At 39.0% G+C, this 23,132-nt stretch overlaps 1 protein-coding gene across 5 annotated transcripts in view; it reads right to left on the minus strand.

Moving 5' to 3' along the window:
* The window catches only part of gria3b (glutamate receptor, ionotropic, AMPA 3b), a 226,308-nt gene that overhangs the window by 146,395 nt on the left and 56,781 nt on the right, over positions 1–23,132 (minus strand). For all 5 annotated transcript variants that reach the window (XR_009064807.1, XM_057850056.1, XM_057850055.1 and 2 more), the window contains exon 3: positions 3,844–4,083. Coding sequence is in view for 4 of the 5 variants with exons in the window: in XM_057850056.1 (XP_057706039.1) it covers positions 3,844–4,083 (240 nt within the window). In the remaining variant the exon portion in view is untranslated. The remainder of the gene's footprint in view (positions 1–3,843; positions 4,084–23,132) is intronic.

The following is a 23,132-nucleotide window of genomic DNA, read 5'->3' on the forward strand; positions in this document are numbered from 1 at the left end:
CGCATTGTGTGACCTGTTTTTTTTTTTTTTTTTTTTTTGAAAATTATTACCAGTTACTTTGCCAAGTAACTAATTACTTTTACATTCAGGTAACTGAGTAACACAATTACTTTTTGGGAAAATTAATTTGTAACTGTAATTAATTACCTTTTTAAAGTAAGATTAACAACACTGACCACTAGTAGTGCAGTTTTGGCTGATGGGACTAATACTCCAATGTGACAGAAAATTGGGTAGATTAGGCTCGAGCGTATGATGTGGCACTCGCGAGGTTTCCGCCGCTATCGCCATTATGGAAGCGGTAAACATAAACAGTGAGGCATTTCAACACAGGTCGCTCTTTAAAAATGGTTGGAAATTATTGTGCGGTAAAGAATTGCAACAACCGATCGAATAGAAAGGAGAATGTACAGCTCGACGGAACACCATTGAGTTTCTTCCGGATCCCTACATGGAGAAAAGGCGAGGGAAAGGTCATATCTGAACTTACCAAACGTCGAAGAATGGCATGGGTGGCTTCGATCAGAAGGAAGGGCATAACGTTTGATTCTCCAGTTACACACAGAGTTTGCTCTATGCACTTCCACTCCGGTAAGTTAATTTCGTTTGTTTACGCAAATTTCGGTAACTTTGTGCCCTAAGTCGGCCTGTTGTTAGCTATAGCTACAGCTAAACAACTAGCATGCATACATGTGCATTGTCTTCATAAGACATAATTCCTGTCGTTGCTAAATGAAAAAGCTGTAATATTTTGACGTGAGAGAGTGGCAAAGAACTTGTACACAGGCTACATTTTCTGCAACAAAAAATTTGTACATCCGTGGTCACAGACTAATGTAAACACACATTGCCTACCTTTGCTAGAAAGATGGTGTTGCCGTTTGCTATGGTCATAATGTGCAGATCCTGCACCCATCTGCAGCAAAACTTCGTAGCTTTGTAGCGATTTGTAGTTTCGGAATTGCTGATGAGTGTAGTAACTTACACCAAACACGAAATACAGCATGATGTCAGTTTCGCGTAGTGGTGGAAGCTTGTCGACATCTTTATTCCATTTGTGTTCGGCTTGCTCGTAAGGGTCAACATTGTTCACATCCTTAAAATTGCTCACATATCTGTCCTTCGCCGTGGTAACAAGTTTGTCTCTGTATCGAACTGGCAAGTTTTCCTTACTTTTTTCCATCTTTCGCACTCGTAGTTGAATTGTATTTGCCGTTAAGTTTAAATGTCCCGTGATGCAGACGTGCTTCCGAAATGGCTGCGTTGTCGCAAATCTCGCATGATCCCGTGCTGCTGTGACGTAAACGCTCGAGCCTAATTGCAAGCATTAAGATGAAACTTGAGTGCTCTTGATGTTTCTTTCAAATAAAAAGTTGTTTTAATTTGAAAATTATTATGCGAACATTAAATCGGTGTTATAATGTCAAAAATGTATATACTGTCTGCTATAATGTACTGTACAGTCTATAAGCGGATGAGTAGGCCCGTATGATTTTCTGACGATATGATAACCTTCAGCCAAAATATCACATTATCATGGTATTGCAATTACACCTCTAAAATGTGTTACTTTTAGATATCTGCGTTAAAAAAAAAAAAATCCGTAGAACAGGATTTTTATTTTTCAAAACATATTTAGAAATTGGATTATAACATTATACTTAAGTTAAAATGAAAAAATAATTACTAAATATTCTGATTAAAATAAATGCAGTCCTTTAGGTGAGCCAACAGCCACAGCTGAACATTTATTACCATCAGAGCAAAAATAATTGAATTATTTTCCATAAAAAGCACCTGTGTATGACTCGTATCTTGTATACATAATACACACACTCTATTTCTCAAGACAGACAGTTGCCAAAGAGAAGAAAACAAGTTTTACCACTGTTAGACACACTAAACACGCTGGAGTTAACTAAATGCAAAATATTATTGGAGGTACGGCCTCGTTGGCGGCCGCTCGCCACAAACATGTTTTGAATGTTGGTTGGCCCTCCTCCACTATGCCGCAGCCGTCTGTAACTTTTCTGTCACTGAAGAATTTCCATACCGGCGATTTCGTATTTTTTGATGGGGGGCAAAAAGGTTCAGGAGTTTCACCTCCTCCAGCCATTGTGTAGCACAGCTGACTCACTGACACTGAACAACAACTGGTGGGGGAGGGTTGAGCCTTGCAGCTGCAAGCAAGGGATTTCTCCATGCATTTTTGGGATGTATAAACAGCTAATACCTTAGGGACGGTATAACCTTAATGTTTTAATACCAAGGTATACCTTGAAAGTGGGACTCGGCACATGTCTATGCATGAGTACTGCATTATCATCATTTGAGAAACCACTACACAGGTTTTTTATTAGTTGCTGAGGAATACTAACACGGGTAAAAATCCTTTTTTGTACAGTATGTAAAGCAAGAATGGAAAGTTTTGGTTTAGGTATTGAGCGTAAAAATTGGTTTTGAATAATTACTACATGTTTTTCTTTTAAACCAGTGTTGTTTTCGTCAACGATATCTATAACAAGAAGGCGTCTTCGACGAACAAACTTTTTTACTTTTATATCGATGACGAACCAATAACGAGCTAAAAATGTGTCTTGGGAGACTAAAGCATAATGAGACGAATGCCAGTTTTCGTCTCACGAGATGAAATTGTGCCATAGTGTCCGTCACATGTTCACAATATGTAACATTTTTATGTGTAGTTAGCCTGCATCGTAGGAGTGGCTGTGTCACTCATGTGACGTGCTGCACCCCCGCAACCTACTAGTGTCCTCTCCAGGCGAGTTTTAGAACACACACGGTTTGTGTTCTTATGTTGGCAAGGAAATGTTGCTTTACACTTTAAAGATCTGTGCTGAGTGATCATCATATACTAATTGTAACTCGTAGCCTTAGCATAGCATTTGCGTTAGCATTAGGATAATGCTAATGGCAAGAGTGTTCTTAAAATCTTAGACAATTCTTTTTTTTGTTAATGGTGTCCAGGCAGGTATGATTAATTGAAAATAATGTAGTATTTTCCTGCTGCGTGTGTAATATCACCAAGTTGGCATTATCCTTGTATACACTACAACAGTGGTTCTTAACCTGTGTTCGATCGAACCCAAGGGGCTCGGTGAGTAAGTCTAAAGGGTTCTAGACCAGGTTTTGGACTGGTTTGCTCCCAATTTACAGGCTTAAGCCATTTCTTTTAACTGCTAGTCCTCGATATTATGGGAGGAGGAACTAGTTTTCTCAGTAGAAGGTTGACTCGCACTTGGTATGAGGGAATAAAACAGACCAATGGGCAGCGTGGTCATAAATTATGACCTGTTTCTAAAACATGCTTTCAAAATGAGAAGAATTTTAAACGGGAATTTGCTAAATTATTAGCTCGCTAGCTTAGATATATTGGTTTTGAATTTGAAAAAATTGCTTCATTATCTAATTCCAAAGGGTTTGGTGAATTCATATGTGTAACCTGTGGGATTCGGTACCTTTAGCAAGATTAAGAACTACTGCACTACAATATGTGCTCGTCTGGCAATGTTCATTCAAAATGGTTGGAAACCTTTTATTTATTTATGGACTAAAAATTTTGAATTTTACAAATGAAAACATTTTGAGTAAATGTCGACTATAACAAGACAAACACACTTTGAAATGACTAAAATTTGACTAAAAGTATTATCGTCCAAAGAGCTGAACAATTGATTTAGTTCTGAGTTAGTCATTCTTGTAATATTTATGCCTTAACATGTGGGCCCAATGGTTAATCCAGTGAAGTGTTGGATTCAGTTTAAAATTTTTCATTCTTATCGAAAATAAACATATTTAACCAAAGCGCCTAATGTCCCTTACCTCGGTCTGTGTCATAGAGGTAGACAAACTTCTGCCACTTGTAGTGAGAAATCAGACTTAGGACTGCTCCTCGGAGTGCGGGACGCATCTGTATGACGAACTGCACCTCGTTGTCAGTGGGGTAACTGGGTGTGACGAAGGAAGTATGCAGAGCTCCGCAGAATGACGTCAAAGTGTTCATTGACTTTTTGTCGTAGAATCCGAAGATGGCGTACACTCCCCGGGAGAACTGGGAGCAAACTGCAAGAGAGAGAAGAGGTGAGATGCCGAGCCACGAGAGGGTTAAGGCTTGTGTCAGCAAAATTTCCGTATGCGCATTTAAAAACTTGTGCCTCATCACTTCAGGCACTAAACGATCGATTGGGTCATTTGAACATCCTCTAATAGCCAATTAAAACTGGATGTGACTCCTACTGCACCTCGATACACTTGATAAGCATTGGCAGCATATCCTAGCTAATATGTACACATTACCATATCCTGTTACTCATCTCGGATGTTTTTGCATCACCTTATTGCTTGAAGAATTTGTTTCATGCTAAGTTACTTGTGTAAAATTATTGTCTTTTTGTTAGCTCTATAAAAAGGGTTTACATAACGAAAAACAACATAATTATTTTGTTAAAAAACATTGTTTTTGTTTCATTTTAGAAGGACTTTTGGTTTTATTAGAAGCATAATAACAATATTCAGTTCTTTTATAAATTTTCTGGAAATTATTCCCCTTCAAAACCAGATACTTTGTGAAAACAACTTTTTCTTTTAATAAAATAATAATAAAACGGAATACATAAGAAAGTGGTATGCCCGACAAATGAGCACAGACCTGTGCCAATCCCAAACAATCCTAATTTGGATCTCGACCACTCGACAGAAACCCAATTTCTCTATTTTTTTTTTTCATTAAGATTCATGATTTATTCATAGAGGGAAAATGGTAAATATAACATTGGGGAACACATTCTCTGTTGAGTTAGGTCTGACAGCTGTTTTTAACTCATTTTCGGGTGCGGAATGTAAAACTGTTGTTTTTCCTCTCTCATGTAATTTTTTATTTTTAAGGATTACAAATACTACTACTTGAAGTACAACATATTTAAAAGTAACTATTAAGGTTTTAGAAAGGATGTAGTTACTGCAATTATATGATAATTAATATGTATAATAAGTACAATCTAATTCAACCAATTTTGTTTTTTTCAAATTGTTTCCAAATGTTATGATCACATGCATTACATTTCCGACAAAAGGAAACCGTGCTCTAATTTCTCCATTCATAGATCCTGTAGGCATAGATAGAAATACCTATATTACCAGCAAGGGCGTAGGTTTGCATAGAGACGGTAGGGACATAACACTACCAGCTTTTCAGGATGCTCAAATTGTCCCCACCAACTTTAAGCAACCTTATTTGCATGATATAATGACTTCAGTTATATAGGTAATTTAGATGTTGTAAGGATAGAATTGACCATACCATTATTAAGAGAATTATTTTCATTATGTTCAGACTTGCATTTTCCCCTTTTTCACTTGCTGAATGTGCCACTGCATTTTTTTCCCTCAAACTCACATTTGATTGGCTGATGACTTGACCCAAGACACACACACTCCTGGCTCCGACTGAAATACAACATGTCAACAACATGCCGCCTCCTCCGCCCTCTAGTTTTTTTTCGGCTAGCAGGAGCAGCCGCTGTAAGTAATGTGAAAAGATGGCAATGTTGTGGAGGTGGGGAACACCCCACTTTTGCTTAGTTAGCATAACATTAAACTGTGAATTTGCTAACCTGCAAAACTTGAGTCGCAAGCTGCTTAGAGAGAAGTGTCCTCCTGTATGTGTTTTCTACTATTAACGTTAATCAAACTGTGAAAAATGTGGTAGTTTACCCCTTCTTCCCAATTTTCATTTTTATTTTATTTATGTGGCCTTAAAGCAGCCCAAAGGAGCTTTCATTTATTTTGCTGAGTTGTGCTGTGCTTGTGAACAAAAGCAGTAATGTTTTACCTGAAGGAAGGCTTCATTTTTTATTTATATTTGTTATTCCCTAACTAAGAAGTTTTTTTCAGTTATATTTATTTTCTTTGTTTAGACAGACAATGTTGAGTTGGCTTAAGACAAATGTTTATTTTTTGCATTCCTGGATAGTTAAGAAATTATTAACACGTTTGTATTTATTGTCTATGTTAATATAATTTAAGTTATGTTCAAATATTGCAATTTGAATTATTCTGGAAGTTTTCAAAATGTTTCTTTTATAGTTTTTGAAAACAAAGGTTTGAATCGTACAATGTATCAAGTGAACCAATACATATGAAAGTTACTATAAGTCAATACAGACTTATTTTGCATTGATCATTTGGCCTATCAATTGGGTTCATATTTGTGACAAATGTAGCCCTGACCATCGTTCACTCAATTTGTTTGGTTAATATTCCATCCTCAGCAAAACGTGTACATTCAGGTAATGCTGTTATAACGTACCTACCAATAATGAGACCAACTTTATGCCCTTGATTACCGCTAATACTTGTTAATTTGTGACCTGATGCAATATCGCAAATACAGTGGGGTAAATAAGTATTTAGTCAACCACTAATTGTGCAAGTTCTTCTACTTGAAAAGATTAGAGAGGCCTGTAATTGTCAACATGGGTAAAAGTTCAACCATGAGAGACAGAATGTGGAAGAAAAACAGAAAATCACATTGTTTAATTTTTAAAGAATTTATTTCCAAATTAGAGTGAAAAATAAGTATTTGGTCACCGACAAACAAGCAAGATTTCTGGCTGTCAAAGGGGTCTAACTTCTTCTAACGAGGTCGAACGAGGCTCCACTCGTTACCTGTATTAATGGCACCTCTTTAAACGCATTATCGGTATAAATACACCTGTCCACAACTTCAGGCAGTCACACTCCAAACTCTACTATGGCCAAGACCAAACAGCTGTCGAAGGACACCAGAGACAAAATTGTAGACCTGCACCAGGCTGGGAAGACAGAATCTGCAATAGGTAAAACGCTTGGCGTAAAGAAATCAACTGTGGGAGCAATTATTAGAAAATGGAAGACATACAAGACCACTGATAATCTCCCTCGATCTGGGGCTCCATGCAAGATCTCACCCCGTGGCGTCAAAATGATAACAAGAATGGTGAGCAAAAATCCCAGAACAACACGGGGGGATCTAGTGAATGACCTACATAGAGCTGGGACCACAATAACAAAGGCTACTGTCAGTAACACAATGCGCTGCCAAGGACTCAAATCCTGCACTGCCAGACATGTCCCCCTGCTGAAGCCAGTACACATCCAGGCCCGTCTGCGGCTCGCTAGAGAGCATTTGGATGATCCAGAAGAGGACTGGGAGAATGTGTTATGGTCAGATGAAACCAAAATAGAACTTTTTGGTAGAAACACAGTATCTCGTGTTTGGAGGAGAAAGAATACTGAATTGCATCCGAAGAACACCATACCCACTGTGAAGCATGGGGGTGGAAACATCATGCTTCGGGACTGTTTTTCTGCAAAAGGACCAGGACAACTGATCTGTGTAAAGGAAAGAATGAATGGGGCCATGTATCGAGAGATTTTGAGTGAAAATCTCCTTCCATCAGCAAGGGCATTGAAGATGAGACGTGGCTGGGTCTTTCAGCATGACAATGATCCCAAACACACAGCCAGGGCAACAAAGGAGTGGCTTCATAAGAAGCATTTCAAGATCCTGGAGTGGCCTAGCCAGTCTCCAGATCTCAACCCCATAGAAAATGGCGGGAGTTGGAAGTCCGTGTTGCCCAACGACAGCCCCAAAACATCACTGCTCTAGAGGAGATCTGCACGGAGGAATGGGCCAAAATACCAGCAACAGTGTGTGAAAAGCTTATGAAGAGTTACAGGAAACGTTTGGCCTCCATTATTGCCAACAAAGGGTACATAACAAAGCAATGAGATTAACTTTTGGTATTGACCAAATAGTTATTTTCCACCATGATTTGTAAATAAATTCTTTAAAAATCAAATAATGTGATTTTCTGTTTTTTTTTTTTTTTTTTTTTTTTTTTTTTTCCACATTCTGTCTCTCATGGTCGAGGTTTACCCATGTTGACAATTACAGGCCTCTTTAATATTTTCAAATGGGAGAACTTGCACAATTAGTGGTTGACTAAATACAGTATTTGCCCCACTGTTTGTAGAGATCATGAAAAACTATACATTTCTTGTTTGTGCGATCAACACAAATGGCACTTTCATTAAAAAGTAAATAAGGAAAATAATATGCTAGAGTTGATTTAAAATATTACCATGGGGAGGTCTGAAAGCTGTTTTTAGCTGACTTTTCTTGTGCAATTTCAAAAAATGATCTCTTTTTCCCTATGGTAAGTTTTAGTAAATATATTTTGCTCTATGTAGTAGTTTTTAAAGAGTCCTGTTTAAAAAAATAATGAAAATGTTGTACTTAACATTTGAAAGATGACTGGATTTGTTATTTTTTTTACACAATATATAGCTACTGTAATTATATTTGTGTGCGAGAAGTACCAACATATGTATAAGAAGGTAGGCTGTGGGGGAAAAAAATGACACGTATTCACCTATCCTTGCCATCTGTTCAGTTAAAGTATGCACACTAACGTAAAAAGATCCAACTAAAGCCCTAATGGGATATCAACTGAAACCTCTGAAGTGCAAAGGCATTGGTTTCTTGCATTTTCGGTAAAAGCAAAAGAAAGGGAAAAAAGCACATCTTCCCCCTCCAAAATGAACAACTCCCTGTTGCCTGTCTTTCTGCAACCTTCCACGAAAGTCTTTTTGTGCCTCGAGTGAGAGCAGAATTCAGTCTCGCTAATGACCTCGCGTGCCGCATTCACAGCAACATTTGATCTGTTTTCACTGTAACAAACTCAGGACTCCCTTGGGGGGTTGAAAATGTGAGCGTACACATGGTGGCACGTCCACATTTGTCTGTGCATTCATCATGCAGAGATGTTTCCATTCTGTCTGAAGTCTAGTCCTAACATTCCCCGCTACAGGTGTGTTTTCTATCCTTTCACCAACCGATGCTCGCTTACTCTGATTTACTTTCAAGTGCTCCCACTGGGTAATGAAGCATCCCTAGCAGCAGTAAACACTTTGAATATTTCACTACAATGGTCGGATGTTAGGACGGATCGTTACATCGTGTCACATTAAATGGCACGGTTAAACATCGGCGCCTGATTGTGCCGCAGTTATCCGTTCAAGTTCCACATCAAACGCTGCTCAGTCTAAAGATTGCTTTTTGGCTGAGATAAGTGAGCCTAAACTGAAGTCGGTCCATCTCAAATATTACCGGCGCGGCAATCTAACACATAAACCTCTTTGAATCAGTTTGTGCCCTGTCGGCAACTGTTATTGTGTCTTTAAGAGGAGTCTGCATGCGACACGCTGATGCTCAGGGGAACACATTTTGGGCTCTTTAGCACAATTAATTTGTGAATGAGAGAAACTAGTCAGTTGTAGGATTTTGCTCATCCTCTGTAATTCCCTACCCTGTTGCAGATACATTGCCCTGAGTGCATCACCTTCAGTAACACCTGCAAGGTGCACATACTGTAAGTGACTCAACAGATGGATAACGGTATCGTCACTAAGAGCTGCTGTTATCTTCTGCAGTGAATGGAAGACAGCACTTTATCCGCTCCCTCTTAATTTGGGACAGTTCTGACAGAACTTGACCTAAGGGACCAGGTCTGCCGCCCCTCCATCCACCTGTCCTTCTGCTTATTAGGTTTAGCTTTGAGTGAGGATGAGCTTCAATAACAGATACTATACGTGATATGGCACTGCACTCCCTTTTCACTGTCACTGTCTTATTGTAGTGGAAAGGTTTGTGATCCCATGAGCAATAGTGTGTTGAAGAAAGGCGTGCTAACACTCTGGCAAGGTTTAAAGGGTCTAAGACCTGGCATGTATTTTTTTCAGGGGCCGTTTGCAGTACACAATATCCAATTGCATGGCTCAGATTTAGCTGTCCTAAGATACCGTATTGGCCCGAATATAAGACGGCCCTGATTATAAGACGACCCCCTCTTTTTCAAGACTCAAGTTTGAAAAAAGACTTTTTGAACACCAAATGAATTTTTATACAGAAAATAATTACACTACATCCGAAACAAATGATTATAACAATATATTTGAGAGAAAAAGCATGTTATTTTGCCTCATTTAAATCTTAATATCTGAACATTTAAATATACAAACTAAAGTCCAATCACATTCGTAAATGAATGGCTTCTGGTTTTTGAAATGTAAATAAACCAATCTATAGTGATAAAACAACAAAATTGCAATAACTGCATTTACCATCAATGTGAAGTCTAACTGTAACTGTAGTCTTGAAACAAATCTGAATAAGGAAAAACATTGCAATAAAATAATGCAAACTGGTTAAACTAAAAAGAGTAGCTGAGATCTGTCATGACAGAACATTGCTTCAATGATATTTGGCGCCATCTAGCGTCGTGAATGGGTATAATGTCTAGACCGCGAATATAAGACGACCCCCTCTTTTTCAGTGTTATTTCAGTGCAAAAAAACACCGTCTTATATTCGGGCCAAAACGGTACCATATTTTTCGGACTATAAGTCGCAGTATTTTTTCATAGTTTGGCTGGGGGTGCGACATACTCAGGAGCGACTTATGTGTGAAATTATTAACACATTATGATATCATTTCACATGTTATTTTGGTGTTTTGGAGTGACACTGATGGTTTGGTAAACTTGTTAGCATATTCTTTATGCTATAGTTATCTGAATAACTCCTAATATCTATGGCCACGTTCGCATTCTGCCTTTGGCAATGTGTGTTCAATTGTATTATTTTTTACATTGAAATGCATGCTTTTAGTTTGTGGCGCTTTCACGCCCACGTGGGGGCGCACTCGCACTTGTTTATGTGAAGAAGAGCGCTCACACGCCAGAAGAAGACCGACAGCTACATAGCTCTGAGTGAGTGGGCGAGTTAGCGAGAGAAACACAGCTGCGAGCATACGTTCATTGTTTATGCTTGTAAAATTTTTCTCAGAGGCAACGCCTGTGTATCATCTTTTCTGTTGTTGTTGTGTGTTTTCCACCCGCGAACGGACACTTAGGCTACGTTCATACTACAGGTCTTAATGCACGAATCCAATTTTTTTGCGTTTTTCCGACTCGAGTCAGGCATTAACTTGACGGTCTGAACGTGACAAGTCGCATAGAACTGGACCATTTCAAATCCGATCTGGGTCACTTTCGTATGTGGTTCAAATCCGATCTGGGCCACATTTTTCCAGACTGTCGCGGCGGTCTGTACTGTCCACTCTCCCAAATCGGATTTCATGCAGCAATTACGTCATCAAATAGCGAGAGAGACGCTTACCGTAGCGGTGCCGCTGTGCGTTATTAGCGTCTAGCTTGCAGTGAACATGGCTTTTGGGGAAGGGCTGAGCTTGACAACAGTCATAAAAAATAAAAATGGGTTGAGGATAAGCCTGAGAATGCTCAGTTTTCTCTCTGCTCCAAGTGAGCAATATTTCAACATCGCCTACACGGCCGAGGTCGGGGCAAACTACCCGTATGTGTGTGTGACGTGCACGGACCGTGCGTGCATGCTATCGATCCATATAAACTTTGAATATAAGCCTAAACGGGGATTATTTATGTCTGTTATTTGTGTCCTCCTTTTGAAAAGCAAAATATGATATCCCTGGAATGACGGATGACGTGTGTCATTTGTTTTGATGCTTCTGCGCATGCGGGTCGTCTTGCTCAGCGCGTGTCGGACCGCGAATTAGTGCGCATGCGTAATACTTGAACGGTCTCAATGGATAAAGGCAGTCTGAACGGGCACGCCAAAAAAACGGATATGACAAAAAATCGGATTCGTGCATTAAGACCTGTAGTATGAACGTAGCCTTAGAGCCAGTTGTATGGTTGTTTGAACGATGCGCTAATGCTAGCGAACGCATGCTAACCGTTTGTGTCATGTCATTGCTGTAAAAGCACCTAATTATCATTTATTTAAGTCGATGCGAACCTGTTTGGTATCGAGGACGAAACTGATTCAGCAAATCATGCAGACATCCAGCATCGTCATTTTGGAGTTTAGCCCGCTGAATAGCCAGAACCGAGCTGTAGCGTCCAGGTGAGGACAGTATATTCGCATTTCGTGGTTCATGCACTGTACACTGTACACTTATTCAGCATGTTGTTCTCTATTGTATTTTTATATTAAATTGCCTTACAAGATGACATGTCTGTTCTATGTGTTGGATTTTATCAAGTAAATTTCCCCCAAAAATGCGACTGATACTCCGGTGCGACTTGTATATGTTTTTTTATTCTTCGTTGGGCATTTTATGGCTGGTGCGACTTATACTCAGCTGTGACTTGTAAACCGAAAAATACGGTAATTCTGATTTATTTCCCACTCATTCATTAATTTGTTCAAATACTAAGGGTGTGACAAAATATCAAAATGATGATATATCGTGATACTTTGTATCCCAAAAGGTTATCGATATGCTCCTGCCAAGAATTGAGATATCGTTTTGAAAAGGTGTCAATGTCTTGGAAAAAAAAAAAAAAAAAAAAAAAAAAAAAAAAGAACCAACAAGTTGCCACCAAAATTTTCCACCATAATAGTGTCTCAGTCTAAGGCTGCATTGAGGGTGCTAGACTGGGAACGTTCGTTCATTCGAAACCAGAGCATTCACAGTCATTATGTCCGATTTTCAGGGCATTTACAGATCACTTGCTGTTCATTTTAGGGCATTTACAGGAAATTTTCTGTTGAGTTTGAGTCACTGCCTATTCATTTGGGTGAATCCTAGGTCATTTCCTGTTCTGTAACTCAAAATAAACAGGAAGAGACCCATAAAATACCCCAAAATCAACAGGAAGTAACTGAAAATGAACCTTAAATGGCCCCAAATTACCTCATTGCCTGGAATTGGCTGCCACTACCGGCCATAGACGTTCAATCCATTTGAACTGGGAGGGTGGCAGCGAATGAACATTGGACGTCTACTAATGATAAACTCATTCCAATTCACAGCAGAAGCTTGTTTTTCTTTTTATTAGTTGTTTGTAGAACATCCTAGAATGCTTTCCTGACCAATGTATCGATAATCGTTGAATCGTCAGATCATTGTTATCGTGAGGTTTGTATCGCAAATCGTATCGTATCAGGAGGTACCAAGAGGTTCCCACTCCTATCAAATACCTCGGTGAGGAAACAAAATGATTAATCTTCCCTTGCATCAGAGGGTAAGAAAATGACAACAAATTCAGCACTGGAAATTCTGAAGCCTCTGGGCAGAATACACTTACATGGCAACACACAGAAGTTAAATTTTGATTGGACAAAAACATGGAGTAGCATCTGGGCAGCAATTAAACCTTTCCACTGTGAAATTCTGTTAACACATTGTTAGAAATTATTCCATTTTAATTTTAGTTTTAAAAGACATTCAGCACTTCTAATAGTGTTTATGTCAGCAGAGAAGGCTCTGAAGCCCTCCTGGGGTGCCACTGACAAATTGTCTTTGGCTCACTGTGAGCTAAAAAATTGTGCAATCCAACACACAATATTGGGGGCTTGTTTCATTGCTGATAGACTGCTCATTCATTTTGGCAACTGGCCCCCCAATTTTTGGTAAGTGGGTGGAGACCCGGTGTCCACATATCGCGTGTTTGGATGTCTATCGCTGTCAAAGGCAGCCAATGAGAACCCTATGAAAGGCAAGGACTTAATCAGTCAGTTTACCTTATTTATCAATAAAATAAGCAATTCGTGAATGATCAATAGCAGCAGCTGCATTGCACAACCTCTTTCTTACACAGTATGAGCTATACTTACACCTTTGCCACCTAAACATCATTTACTACGTGTATTGTATACCGAAAGAAATGCACTGCTGCTATTAATAGACTTCAAGCACTGTTAGTGTTGCACAACATACAATTAATGGAAGCCATACTATTGATTTTCAATGAAGCCAGCATGTGCAGACACCTTTTGTTTTCTCACTCTTATCCACTAACAAGCTCCAACACACGCTGGGGCTTCACGGGCGTCAGCATCCTGCAGACAGCTTTGAAAGCAACTTCGGAGAGCCCTTGAAATGGGACTAGCTATGCTGTTGATCACTAAACCTTAAGCAAATGTGCCATCTTGTCAGTGAGAGAAAAAAGGCTCTTACTTTGGCAAGGGAGCTCGAACCAAACACTTGTAAACAAGCTGCAGGTTTTCTTAGCCGTTTTAGAAACAATGGTACTTATTATTCTATCCATCCATTTAACACCACGATACTTGTCCTGTTCAGGGTCGCATGTTGCTTGAGCCTTGTCTCAGTTTATTTTGGGCAGAAGGTAGACTCCACCCTTAACGGGTTGTTAGTCAGTCAGTTGTATGAAAAAGTATATGAACCTTATGGAATTTCTAACATTTCTGCATAAATAACCATTAAATATGATCTGATCTTTGTTAAAATCACACAGATGAAAAAACTGTCTGCTTTAACTAAAACCACCGAAACATTTATAGGTTTTCATATTTTAATGAGGATAGTATGCAAACAATGACAAAGGGGGTAAAATAATTGCCTGGCACGGCCAGACTGTTCTCCCTGTATTTTTCAAACACTGAGAAAAGTCTGGGAACCAGCCCATTAACGGCATCTCGAGCAGGTACAAAATCAATCAATAAATCAGATTAGTTTATTTGCGTGACGTGTTCTTAACAAGCAACGTCACTCTTGCACGCCGAAAGTCGTCTCCACAACAACAACACAAATGGTGAACAGGAGAGCCGAGAATATGTTCCAATCCACGGTAAAATCAGTTTAAAATTACCAAAAACACATTGACACGAGTCATTGACAACAGTCTGTCTCGCGCTAGCCATGTTGAATAAACTCCGCTCTCCTCGTATGTTTACTTCCGCGCGCAAGTCCCTCGTCCTGCCCTCGTCGTTTTACTAACGTCACGTCTGCCCGTCGCTGATTGGTCCACTCCGCTGTCTGTTTGCTGTGGCTTGCTCGGCCCTCGAAATTGTATCCGCTGAATGGTGGTCAGACTCAATAGCTGGAACAGCGATGAGTCTAGTGTACCAGGCAAGTAAAATAAGTATGTGAACCATTACATTTGATATTTTGTGGCCCCACCTTTGGCAGCAATAACTTCAATCAGACGCTTCCTGTGGCTGCAGATCAGTCTGGAACATCGATCAGGACTTATCTTGGCCCATTTTTCATTACAGAACTGCTGTAATTCAGTCAGATTCCTGGGATGTCTGGCATGCATCACTGTCTTTCGGTCATGCCACAGCATCTCAATGGGGTTCAAATCTGGACTTTGACTTGGCCACTCCAAAACATGTATTTTGTTATTTTGAAACCGTTCTGTAGTTGATTTACTTCTGTGTTTTAGATCAATGTCTTGTTGCAGCATCCATCCTCTTTTTAGCTTCAACTGTCTGACAAACAGCCACAGGTTTTCCTGCAAAACATCCTGATAAACTTTTCCTTAATGATTGCAAGTTGTCCAGGCCCTGAGGCAGCAAAGCAGCCCCAAATCGTGATGCTCCCTCCACCATGCTTCACGGTGGGGATGAGGTGTTGATGTTGGTGAGCTGTTCCATTTTTCCTCCACACATGACGTTATGTGTTACTCACAAACAATTCAACTTTGGTTTCATCAGTCCATTAGCCACACACCTGACTTAAATTGTTTGGTAAAAATTGGTTTTAGTTGCTCTTTAAGTCTCCTTAAGCAGAGCGTCCATTTACTTATTTTGCACCCTTTTGTTATTGTTTACATGCTATCCTCATTAAATATGAATACCTATAAATGTTTGGGTGGTTTTAGTTAAAGCAGGCACAGTTTTTACATCTGTGTGATTTTGACAAAGACCAGTCACCAGATCACATTTGATGGTGATTTTTGATTGTGATTGTACATACTGACATAGACAACCATCCCTTCTCACTTTCACGCCACCACTGACTGGAAATTGTTACTCACCAACAGACATTTGATAAATGGCTGAACTGTCATTAAGAAATTACTAAAATGATAATTTACGAACAGAAATATGGATACAAAAACAACAAATTCAGAGAAAATTAAAACTTCGGTAGGACATAAGTAATTTAGGATGTTCAAAAGTTGAAAGCATAACAGGCACTGCACTGATTGGTTATAGAACATACTGTATATTAAAACTGCAGTCTAAGCAAATGAATAGATAATATACCCATCCATTATATGTACTGCTTAGCCTCAGCACGTATACTGGTGTGCTGTAGCATCACTCTCATATCTCAGGTGACATAAGGTGAGAGTGGGGTGCACCCTGGAATTGCCGCAATCAATCAAAAAAGTAGATAAATATATGTTTTTTATTGTTGGTTGAGTAAAAAGCTCGAACAGACTAAACCACCCAACCCAACTCATTCAAGCTAATGTGCAATGTTACATCACAAAACATAGTATATCACCCTTATAAGTCTCACGTGACGGCTGTGAAATCATAAGACTTCTGCAAACTATCAAAATATCAATGTTGATCAAGTCCACACTCTTTGGTCACAAGAACTATACAATCCTTATTACTTGCATCCAAGTATCTGTCGCAGGTGTCACACATTACAGTGACCCCTCGCTATTTCGCGCTAAAAACTTCACGCCCTCAGTCCATCACAGATTTTTTTTCAAGTTTAAAAAAAAAACACATGAGGTGTCCCGAGCCGATCGCATAGTCTCACTCTCCCTTCCTTCCTCTTCCTGCTCTTTGTTTGTCACGCAGTCCACTGAAATTGCTTATTAAAGTTAACGATGATTGACAGATGTTTGGGTTTGATGTTGCCAGAGACACGAACTTCAAAGCATCGCATGCGTCAATCATCGTTTAACTTGTTAAACAGTCGCTGTGGCAACTCATTGTGTGTAAATGAGCAGCTTGAGCGGATTTCAGTGGACTTACTCAATGAAGCATTTAGTAAAGCAAGCATTTTTCTACTGCTTTATTCTTGTTTAAAAATAATGCGGTGGGACAGTAACATGTTTAAAACTTATCATAATTATTACATTTGAAATGCTTAAAAACCATTTATTAAAATATATTTATATAAACATAAAAATATATATATAATACTTTGGGAAAACATCTATCTCTTTCCAATGCTAAATCTGAATGAATGCATGGAACACACACAAAAACACAAGAATTTTTTTTTTTTTTTTTTTTTGTCCGCTACGTCGCGGTTTTTCACTTATTGAGGCGGGGTCTGGTCCTCATTAACCCCAAAAAATGAGGGATCACTGTATTTGCAAGAAGTCACAATTCATGATTTCCAGTTCGTCTCCTGAGTTCTCTGTATATTTTATGTCATTTCAAACAGGCTTTGTCCGTTTTCCTCACACTATTACCCCCATCTAGGGTGTTTTTTGTTCTTAGTGGGAAAGCAGCGCTTACCACCGATTCATTTTATTAATAATGAGGAAAATATGCAAAAAGGCAATCAACTGTTACATATTTATTTACCCACCGGGAAGGGATTTGAAGTTTGCTGTAAAATGAAAAGTTCATTGAAGCGCCACTTGCTGCTAAATAACTGGAGTAAGCCTCAAGTTAATGGACTGGCTTCAACATTACTTCTTAGGCATGGAAATTTTGCGATGACTGGAGCCAAGGGGGAAGTAAAGTTGTATTTATGTGTTTGTATCCACAAAGTCTTGAACTCTTCATTGACTCTTTCACTTCACCTTTATCCCCAGCCTTCATTCTGACCTCTCCTTTTGTTGCTTGTCTTTTGCCTCAGCCATCTGCTCTGCCCTGCAGCAAACCTTCTCTTCAAGTGTGGCACTACTTCTCTCTCCCTCACTCTCCACCTGAGTGCATCTCCCTCATTCCTTCTCACATGGTCTCCCCCCATAATATCAGAGTACTGCATCAGCGAAGCAGACTGGTGCTGGACTCCTGCACAAAAAAAAAAAAAAAAAAAAAAAAAAGTGCGGTGTGCACTCTCTGGGGAGAGAATGGCTGCTCTTGCATTAAGCTCATCCCTCATGGTGATTAAATAAAAATGAATAGGGGTTGCACATAGAGGCAAAACACAAAGGCTGAAACTGTCCCCACAGCTCGGAAGAAATCACACAGTTTAGTCTAATCCGATGATTCCTCGAGTGTCACCTTGAATTTCAATAACAGCAAATTACTCAGACAAGCATGCGCGTGAATGACGTCATCGCATCGGGGATGGGGAAATCTAACAACACAACGATAAGTCATCTTCTTGCCCATTCCTTCAGCTCTAATCTCATTTTCACTTCCTCTCATCTTCTGTAGCTAACTGTTCTTTCACCTCTCCCTCCCCCATCGCTGCTGCAGGGAACCAAGCGTCCCATCTCCAGTTCACTGGTCAAACACACACAGTGTGCCGCCCTCATTCACTTCCGTAATCAGGACACACAGTAGTGCTACAGGGATGTTGCATTCCTGATGCATCACTTGAGATGACTGGCCTGCTGGATTACTAGCTCAGATGGATACTTGCAATCCTGCCGGCACTTTGGGCTAATTCAAGAAAGAAAAATCTTTCTTACGCTGTATTTAGACTACGATAACCTTTTTTTTGCATCGCCGAGAGGAAAAGAGCTAAGGACACTAAATGTCAAGGATGATTGTATCTTTTTGGCTCTTTTCTCTTCCATAAACGGCACATTACTGTATACTCTCCATCTTGTGACCCGCATATACTGTAGCTCTTCAAGTTGTCCACAACCCCCTCTGCTTATTCCAACTTCGGGACCTGCCCTGAGGAGGAAATGCTGTCAAGAGCAGATAGCTCCTAAGTGCCTAGGGGGGTTGCATCAGCTCCTACCATAGAGATGTGCAGTGTGCTTCAAAGTGTTAACTCAAACGGCAAAGCCGCATTGAAGCTGCCTTGAAACATTAAAGAGAAGATGTCACTCTTCCTGCTGCATCAGCTAGTCACGTCGTTCTCCACTTATTTTTGATATTCATATTTTATGCATATTCATATTTTTAAAATTAACTCTCAGTGAACTCACTCGATAACAGAACTCCCCTGTTTCTACCATGCTTTCAGGGCAACTGCAATTAAGGACTACTTGAAAAAGAGCTGCTGAAAATGTGTTTATCACTGTGGATGTGACAATATTTCCCTCAAATATAGTACTCACAAAATGTGTTAAGGCTACCAAAGGCTGTTCAGAAACAAGATGGAAATGAAGCTTAAAAGGGCACACAAATAAAACACGTTAATGTGAGTTACTTATTTAATGATTTCTCAACCACTGCAAAAATCAAAACAAACTCAAAGTCTTAGCAAGAATATTTGTGTATTTTCTGGTAAAAAAACAAAACATCAAATCACTCTTAAAATAAGACAAAATCCCTTAGCAGAATTTGAGCAAGATAGTCTTATTTGTAGACTATACTCCTTAAATATCTTGTTAAGCCAGAAAATCTTAAGAGCATTTTGTTTTGAGTCAAAACTTTTTATTTGTCAAAATCGTTTTCACGCTTTTGAGTTATTTGTAAAAGTTGACTCTTCTTATTTTAAGAGATCAACCCAACTTGTGTCAAGAAAAAAATGTATCCTTTTTATCATACACGAAGTTCAAAAGGGGCCGGAGGCATAGCCCCCCTGGTGGCCGAAAAGTGTTGCATGTAATTGACTTTTTTATATATGATTTTAAAATTAAGAGTTTTCCAGTAAAATATTGACTATAAAAGTTGTAGAGCAGTAAAACAAACAACAAAAATGAATGAAATGAACAAAAAAAATGTTTTAATAATGGGCCAAAATTATTTTTCGAACAGGTTATGTGACTAGCACCTTAGACGGTCATTTGCTTTGCTTAGCCAAAACCACCTGGGACCGAAGAGCCAAGATGGATTTACGTAATACTTTCAAACCTAAGGTTTCAAAAGCGACAACAACTACTGAGCACGAACCAAGGATTGAAAACGTGGACCATGAAAGACCAGAGAGCACCGCCAAAATGGTGAGCGGAGTTTCAATTTGCCCCACTAAAGACGCTAATTGTACAAAAGAGCCACAACCGGTGTTCTGCCAAATTTTGCACCCTTATAATAGTTTGCTCCCAAAGCTGTTGTGGCGGTGAATAAGCCCTCTTTTACATTCAGTTGGACTCTCAATGTTATCCAAGGGTGCTAAATAAACAAGTAACATCGTAAACATTAGAGGTGTGCATCGGCACTTCCCTCCCGATTCGATTCGATTACGATTCGGAGGGCCACAATTCGATTCGATTCGATTTGATTCGATTCAGAGGGTCACAATTCGGTTCGATTCGGCAATGCATCGCGATGCCTTAAAGGCTGGGATGCATTAAAATTCTACAGCAAAGCATATTTTTCGTGAATCATGAGGCAACACAAGTGGTCAGACATTAAACAACTTTTTTAATTGGCTCTTGTGTCACTCCTGGTTGAAGTCGAATGAAAATACTTTCAGATATATATATTTTTTTTAAAAATTTAAAAAAAACAGATCACAGCATTTAATCGGTGCTTTGAATGAGGCCAGGGCTTTCTCTTTTTTTTACACACAGTAGTAGCCTTTCACACAGTGCAACAACTGAACTCCTGTGCAAAATCAGTAATAACAGTCACTGTATTTTAGTCACAACAACCCATCAATAAAAATATTCAAGTAAATATTAAAGAAAACGACAAAGAAAATATTGTAGTGCAGCAGCATCTTTATCGCAATATCAATCCAGGGATCAGTTCAGTTGCAAACAAAACATCAACTAAATTGCAATGTAGAGCAAAAGTAAAATGTAGGCCTAGCCCACTATATATGTGCAATCAACTTAGAAATGCAATCAGTAACTACCACATAACAATAAAAAAAATAATGGATTAAAATGAAGTGCAGCAGCATTTTAGCAGCCATAACAATCTGTTTCAACATGAGGAAGTATCAGTTTTTTGCAATCGAGAGAGTAGAGATATAGTAGAGGTTAGATCGGGCCTAAAAAATCCAGCCCGACCCGACACGGCCCGCTGGTATTGAAGCCCGACCCGGCTTGGAGTGACGCGAAAAAAACAAAATGCAGCAGCAGCAATTTATTTTCATTTCTTCGAGTTGGCAGAAAAAAAACGCAAGTTTTCTTAATGTTTAAAAAGTCTACATATTTTTATGATCATTATAAAAGCATTTACACAACAACATAACGCTGGGAAAGTTTAATATAAAAAAAAATTTTAAAAAAACATGCAATTTTGCAGACACAGGAGAAGATTCAAAAGGATCACATTTGTGTTGCTTTTGTGTGCATAAAAAAGTGTCTTTCGTAACGAATTCTCAGTTGGCAGAAAAAAAACGCAAGTTTTCTTAATGTTTAAATAGTCTACATATTTTATGATCATTGTAAAAGCATTTACACAACGAAATAACGCTGGGAAAGTTTAATATAAAAAAAAAAAAACATGCGATTTTGCAGACACACAGAGGAGAAGATTCAAAAGGATCACATTTGTGTTGCCTTTGTGTGCATAAATAAAAGTGTCTTTCATAACGAATCGCAAGCGCCACAGCGGAGGAGAAGAAGAAAAAGCGGGTGGCGCCACTGCTTCATGGGCGTGCACAAGCAAATGCACAATACAGAGAGCCTGCTCTCGGTTTTATCCCATTTTTTTATTTATTTTTTTTATAAATAATTTATTAGTCCGGCGCGGCGGCCCGACCCGACCCGAACGTGAATGCTTAACATTTTGGGCCCGACCCGTTCGGGTTCGGGCACAAAATCTAACCTCTAAGAGATAGGACATAACATAACAATGGCTGAAGCGGAGAAAGAGGGAGCGAAAAAAGATTATTGATGCACCAAAGACATTGAAAGCAGACATCTGGAGACATTTTGGCTTTTACGAGGTTGGTGGGAAACTTGACCAGAGTTATGCAGTGTGTAAAAAATGAAACATGAGAATAATAATACCAATGGGGAAACCAAATCCGTTGCATCACCGGAATTGCGCAGTAAAGATTTTTGAACGTACTTGTATATTTTAAAATGCGCTGAATCGATTCGGCTTGTTGCCCGCATCGAATCGAATCGTCCATGCCCCGCATCGGGATGCATCGCCGTATCGATTATTGTTGACACCACTAGTAAACATACAGTACATGTTCAACACAAATATGGCGTAAATTAATGCTAAACACGGCGAAGACGTAAACAGTGAGAAAGTGGCGTGCAGTTGTTGTGCGCTGTTAACATGGCAGGATGTGTCTGAGGAGCATTCTAAATGTCCGTCTATGACCAAATGTAAGTAAATATTCCTTTACTTAAAGTTTGTAGTGTTCACTTTGTAACCGCTGTATTCACGGCCATTTTTAACAAAAAGTTGCAATTTCTGGTGGGGTGAAAAATTTCACAGAACACCAGCGGGCGTACCATATTCAATGGATGACGATCTTGGCGAAAAGTATAGCTGTCCTAAGCAGCTTGAATTAGAATTCCCCTCAAAAATGGTGAGAAACGAAAAACGCTATTTTTTTAACCTATTATTTTAACTATTCATGCAAGTTATTTTAATGCTGACACTGCGTTTCGGGGTCACCAACATGTTGTGCCCAGCTAATACTACTTTTTAGGCATATAATTTGACCAAAGACTTCCTAAAATTAGTTACATAAATATAATTAATTTCAAGATTTTTCTTCTTGAATGGATGTCTTTTTTTAAGAATTCCTACCAAGAACAAAAATGCTTGTTTCATTGGCAGATTTTTTTTTTTTTTTTTTTTTACTTGTTATACGTAAATCTTAGTTCAAGTAAATTTTTTACTCGTTTTAGAGATGGCATTTTTGTATGGTGCTTGACCTAGTCCATTCTACTATTTGGATGTCATAAAATGGTCACAACTGAAATGGAATGGGCAAAACTCAAAATGTGTGAATTATTTTCTGATTCAGAAACCCAGTATATTGCCTTTTGTTTATTGGGTTCTCTTGCATTTCTTTGTTGTATTCACTGATGGATTACTGTGGTGTTGCCTTTCTATGATGTCATACAATTTACTGTTAGTAGATGACGCATCACTGTCCCTACACATTCCATTGAACACACCAAAACTTGATAAAGGTTTACTGTTCCAAACCGTTTAATAGCTAGGAGAATATTTGCTGGAAATGTGGTGAATAATGCATTTATATAGCATATTATCATACTGTACCTTTTGGAGTAGACTTGCAGATACATTTAGTA

Source organism: Corythoichthys intestinalis, chromosome 11 (assembly GCF_030265065.1).
Source record: "Corythoichthys intestinalis isolate RoL2023-P3 chromosome 11, ASM3026506v1, whole genome shotgun sequence".
Taxonomy (NCBI): Eukaryota; Metazoa; Chordata; class Actinopteri; order Syngnathiformes; family Syngnathidae; genus Corythoichthys; species Corythoichthys intestinalis.